General features: G+C 37.2%; 1 protein-coding gene across 1 annotated transcript; it reads right to left on the minus strand.

Moving 5' to 3' along the window:
- Positions 1–3,008: 3,008 nt before the first annotated feature.
- On the minus strand, positions 3,009–5,430 carry LOC113673548 (apical junction component 1 homolog). The gene has a single exon (XM_027189953.2). It carries the CDS (start codon positions 4,226–4,228, stop codon positions 3,116–3,118), a length of 1,113 nt encoding a protein of 370 aa, XP_027045754.1. The 5' UTR covers positions 4,229–5,430; the 3' UTR covers positions 3,009–3,115.
- Between the last annotated feature and the right edge of the window lie 615 nt (positions 5,431–6,045).

Genomic DNA, 6,045 nt, shown 5'->3' on the forward strand with positions numbered 1-6,045 from the left:
GTTAGCGCGAGGATTATAATATTACTCAGGAGATTTGAACGAAAGTAAGCAAACTCGATCGCTTGAGTAGCTTGTTACTTTACCGAACAATGCTAACTTTGTTAAATGGTTAGGTAAAAAGGCCAGGCTCAGTACCCTGCCCTGAGAGTTTCCATGCGCCCGCGATCCGGTAAAGTCGAGTGGGTCGCTACCAAAACAATCCCCGCTAGGGATTAAGCCCAGAGAAAGAGTTGTCTTATTTATAGGATTATAGCAGTAGTTAGCAACCGCATTTGTCATTCTTCCATTGCGCCCTCTCACTGCATAGAGCATAAATTAGTACATAAAGCCGATTGCTGTGTAGTCTTCCATGGTAACTGAAATTTATTAGTTGATGCAAAAAAAATTTAAATAAAATAAACTGTAAATGAATTGATAGTTTAGTTTATAAATAGTTTTTCGATAGTTTTTTTTCCAGTTTTGCCTATTTTTAACTTGTTTAAAACTAGTTTCTACTTGTTTAAACTCACTCAAATGATGAACTTCTTTCTTTAGTTATTTTGCAATTTTGTGCTTTATCTCAATTGCTAAACAGCGAGCGTTAAAAGAAGGCCAAACTTTAAAATCCTTCTACTTAAGTTCGGGCCCATTTATGAAAAATGCATATCAATTTAGCGTTTGACTCAATTAAATTTTTTTTTGACAGCGAGGCAAGGATTGAGTGCCTTCTTAATCAAGCTTAGGAAGGATAAGATAATGAAACTCTTGTTGTGTGGAGTCTTACTGCTTCCCCGCGGTCATTGCGTCATGACCACGAGCCAGTCAAAAGTTTTGATTGACCGACCAGGTGGTCTGATAGTAGGTCTTAAAATACTTCCTAACAGACCTCCTGGTCAGGCAATAAGTAGTTACATCATTCGATACCATAAGTTAATCAGACTTATCAAATATAATTTATATGTAGAGTATTATTTATTATTTTGCCGTAGATATCTCGTGACTTTAACAATGTAACCTCAAGTACGTACTAATACTGACTAGGATTATCAGTCAATAGATAATTCGAGAAAATTTTTATATTAAGACAACGGAATTATTTCTTTGAGTTCCACCCGGAAATCGAAATACGATAAATACCTTCTTCTTCATATATATTTTAAGATCTGTCTCATGAATAATTATTGAACCTCACGCTATCATAAATAAATGTTTTCAAGTTTACCTCTTTATTTTGCTTCCCAACGGTAAGCAACTGTGTATCCAGTGAAGAAATTTTATCCTTTAAAGGGTGGGATGGAACTGTGAAGACATTTTGGAGAATTATTGTCGCTCGTACTTTACGACTTTGCTTTATACAACCAAAAGCCTTGTTTACCCATAAAATTATTGTCGTCTTTTGATGTTCCTCTTATTTTTCAGGAGCAAAATGTCTTTTCACAGAATAGTAAACGTTCCACTGACTGCAAGCATCTTCCATCTGAATTTCAAAGTACAAAATCGAAAGAAAATCTCTATTTCAATGCTGCAGAGTTTACTTTCTTTTTCAGTTGCGTGGTTTGCTGATGTTCCATAGTTAGCCGGAGGCAAAGGAATTTTTTTTTTTAATTTCTTTTTACTTAATTGACCTGTAATTTGCTTGTATTTGAGTGCTTCAAAGATCATGGGAAAACGAACTGCACGCAACATCAAGCAAATGTTCAAAAAAACAAAATAGCGCGATGTTAAGACAAACGTTATCTCCTTGGATGTAAACACAAGACTAACTTTAGTAATTGCTATTTTTTATTATGTTTTTGATACTTATGATTTACATGCAACTGACATGCAGTCACCTGAGTCAATATGTATGGACTTCAAGCCTCAATTCCACTTGAACCAGTTTAGACGTAGTAGTTCTAAAAAAAAATATACAATAAAAATGTCGAGATTTCAGTTGAAGATATGCGCAAGTTTGCAGTTTCGTTGGAGTCAGCCAGCACGGGTCTATTCATAGACAAGGTTTGTCTTTCTTCTTTGTCGTAATCTACGTAAATTTTTCGTAAATCAAAACAAGTGAGAGGAAGTTGGCACTTGAAGATCTTTGCGTCTGTGTCTGCATTCTGCCTGTGTTCGTATCGTTGCACGAAACTCATTATGCATACGCCCACAGATCTTTATGTCGCTGGCTCAGTAATCTTGTTCTAAATTAAATCTGAAGTCATCATCGATGAGTGAATATTGAAGTTTTCGGGTCTATTTGTTTAAAAATATGTCCAATAAAGGCCAAAGCTTTGTTGATTCATGTCAAATATAAACTGCATGTTAACGTATTAGCTTTTAATTTAAAAGTCAGTTTTCTGTTAACGAGAATATATGTGCATTGGACCATCACGCGTAAGTCTTGGTCAGTACCGGCAAAACGGCCCTATTTAATCTAAATTCATAGATAAAAACATCAATTACTGAAACAAGAATCAATCCATTGAGGTGTGAAAAGATTGAGCTAAAAAGCAAAAATTTACCCCGCGAGTAAAGCAATATTTATTCATACATTCATTTTTTCCCGAAGCAAACTTTCGCTTCACTTGCCTCATTTCCGCTCTTCGGTAAAACTTGCGTCACGATCCACATTAGCGCGCTTGGCATAAAACTAAAACAATTTTCATGTTGAATAAGTATGCAAATTTTACCTTTTTAATTATTTAATAGAGTAGTCGAGTGCTAGTAGTGTCGTTGACCACAATTTGACTGAGCTGGCGACTCACGACATTTACTTTTTCTTTTATGAACAACACCGTACAGATTTTTTCTTCTGCACATAAAACGATCTGAAAGTCGAAAAAAAAAATGATCAAGGGAACATATATGGCGTTAAAGTACGCCAACGACTTCCGAATTTTTTTGAAATTATTTCACAGTGACTAATTTGGAAAAAATTTGAAAACAAATGAAATTTCGACAGCGTTCAGTGCACATTGGAACACTCGATTTGAACGCTTTCGCAGCGGGAAATATTGTACTCTGACTTGATTTCGAGAAGTTAACTTGTAAACGGCATAAATATATGATTTATTCATCATTGACAAAGATAAATGGCACACTACATGAGGACTAAAAAAAAAATACTACAACGAACACGAAATCTTGTTTACGATTTTCAAAGAGACTTCCTTCTTGGGCTGTTTCTGACGTTGTATGTGCAAATGTCAAACTCTTGGCTATTTTGAGGACTGAAAGTCTTCGAGGTTTTTCTTCCTGTGAAAGGAATTTTAACCTGGGTTATAACTGCGGGTTCTTTATTTCGAGGTATCGGTGTCTTCGGGAGGTTTTTCCCTACAACGATCGCAATATTGAGAACCATTTCTTGAGCTGGGTGATAATCGTTCACCAGATTTAAAAGCTGTTTTTGATGTTTTGAATAAACTCCGGCTTCTTTAAGTTCTTGTGCCGACGAAAAAGTTGGCGAGTTTCGAGGATTACGAAAATAATCAACGCCAGTTTTCACGAAGAGTTCCGCAGCTTTCGGTGAGAGAAAAACAAGCATGACAGCTCCTCGTCCTTTAGTAATGAATCCATCTCGTGCAATTTCAGTCAAATGATAAAGCAACTCACGGTTTTCGTTACTCATGTTTATTATCGACTTCATGTGACTATCGACTTGTCCGTAGTGACACACGACGCGATGTTCGCTCCAATGTGTCTTTCGACATTCCATGCAGCAATAGTGTGTGAAACATGATGGACAAGACTTAAAATCCAACGCGACGATTCCCAGCAGTTCCTCTTGTTTTTGGCACGACGGATTTTCGCAAGTAAAAATTTTTCTTTCCATCAAGCGAGGGGGCTTCGGTGGCAATCCCCGTGGAGGTTTTTGTGGTGGTGTTTTAGCATGACTCCTTCGAGGAAAAGTTGTAGCTTTTGTTGGAGACGGCAGCATTTGAGCTTTCTGATTATCGTTCACATCCAGCGAAAGTGCGCTCACATTTGGGGCGAAATCGTCTTGAAAATTGCAGTCTGTTCGCGAATAATCTGGCGGTTGATAGTTTCCGTTCATTGCACTGTAGATTTCTGTCTTTTTTCCTTTTTTCTGTTTGATTTTAGATGGTGAGACAGGCACCATGTCTCCGTACTGGGGCGAGCGACGGCGGTTCGTTCGGCACCCGCCCTTCCCGATGCACACATACATCATTTGCGCGAGAGTAGGGAAAGAATTGAATTTTGTTTTCTCTACAGACGTTTGACCAACTGTGTCACTTTCGAGACTAAACATCACTGCTGAATATATTGGTCTTTGTGAAGCAGCTGTTTGAGAACAATGCAATTCAGCCAACCATTGGCCGGATTAACAGCTTTGTGTATTTAACCAATCACAGATCGCGTCCACGAGCTTTGGCGCCACATCCCTTGTCAAAGATCAAAATAGGTACACAATGCCTTTATTAACCCATAGAGAGAACCATCCATCGATTACTAAGTACATCGCCGTCCTGTTATTCTTATTGACTTCAAATAATGGTTGTTGCAAGAAATCTTTTCCTTCTTGTTATTCCCTTTGTGATCTCCCACTGACATAAATGGACTTTTTATTTGATTTGTGAAACGAAGCTTAAACGGTCTCTAAATTCTCCTCGGACAAACAAATTCAAACTAAGCCTTGACGTTTAAATCAGTTTGTTTTTGGTCACGGCTTTAGAAAAAATAGCATTTTTTGTACGTATGTTCTGCATCTTTGTCCATGACATCTGCAGTATTTTGGAGGCAATGTACTTTTCTTCTTTATCCGATACTTTTCAGTAAAGCATCATCCCTGACTAATCGTTGAACAAACTAGAACACCACTTCTGTCACGTCTCTGACATCAATTTATGATAATTTCACATAAGGCTGGATTAAGGTCTTTCATAAATTCCAGACTAGCCCGTTTAGAACTATTTTTGCAAACCTAATTAAAATGCCCATAGCCGGAGTATTAGAAAAGGTATGTAAATAACGTAACAAACTTTTTGGGGTTATCTATTTACTCCTAATTGCCGTTCGTCAACGGGAGAAGATCACGAGACCTAAAAAATTAAAACTTAAGCTTTAATTAATCGGCAAAACATGAAAATAAACAAATGACAAGAGCTAGACATAACTTTAACGAATGAGAGAACCGTTGGAGTTTCGCTGATTCCAATCAAGCTATCCGCGGCATTCCTTTGACGAAACAGAGAGACGGTTCTCGACGGTTTTTCTCTTGTATGAAAATTACCGACGCCCAATATCAGCCAATCAGTATATTAGAAGTGTTTTAAGAAACTTGAACTCTTAGTGTTTATAATGAGTTATACGTCAGGGATATCCCTTTTAATGTCGTGTGTACCTATGAGCCGTCGGGCGTCATAATATCGTACATTGATTGCGTACTTTGTGGAGCGTGTAAACATATATTCCGGCTTTCCATTCTATTCCGATGTCATTAGGTTCCACGGGTTATCTACCAAAGGTAACAGTAATCTTTAGGACTTATGTTAATGTAATTCTACTTGTGCATTAACTGACTTAAATTAACTCGCATTTTAGATTTAACGCATAGATAGCTTTCCTTCCCCCTTCCTATGCGTAATTTAGCCAAGTGCTCCATAAAATTACTATACATCTTCAACTGAATGATTTAAGAGTTTGGAAAAATTGATAGTCCAATTTTCGAGCTGTATATGCATTTTATGGTCTTGGAGCTTAGTAATCTTCACGGTCTTCGCCCACTGACAATTTTCTACCGATAAAGCCGGATTAGAATTTTTCCACTTATCACCTCATTGCCCCCAGGTTACCGCCATGAAGTTACTTTTACATCCGTCGATGCCCGAATTCTGAAAAAAAATTAATTTTAAATTTTAATTTTTCTTTAAAGAGAAAAATACTTATGATGACTAGCTTCCAGAAATCGATGAACAGGAACAACGTAAACTGAAACAGTTTTTCTTTTTTAAGGCGCTACCCATATGAGTAAAAAATTATCCTCTTATTTTGGCTAACCCGCTCTTGCTTTTGAAAATTGCGAATTGTCATATTTTATACCCTTCCGCTTTCATAAGAAACCGAATC

The sequence above is a fragment of the Pocillopora damicornis genome, chromosome 4, assembly GCF_964200805.1.
Source record: "Pocillopora damicornis chromosome 4, jaPocDami1.2, whole genome shotgun sequence".
Lineage (NCBI taxonomy): Eukaryota > Metazoa > Cnidaria > Anthozoa > Scleractinia > Pocilloporidae > Pocillopora > Pocillopora damicornis.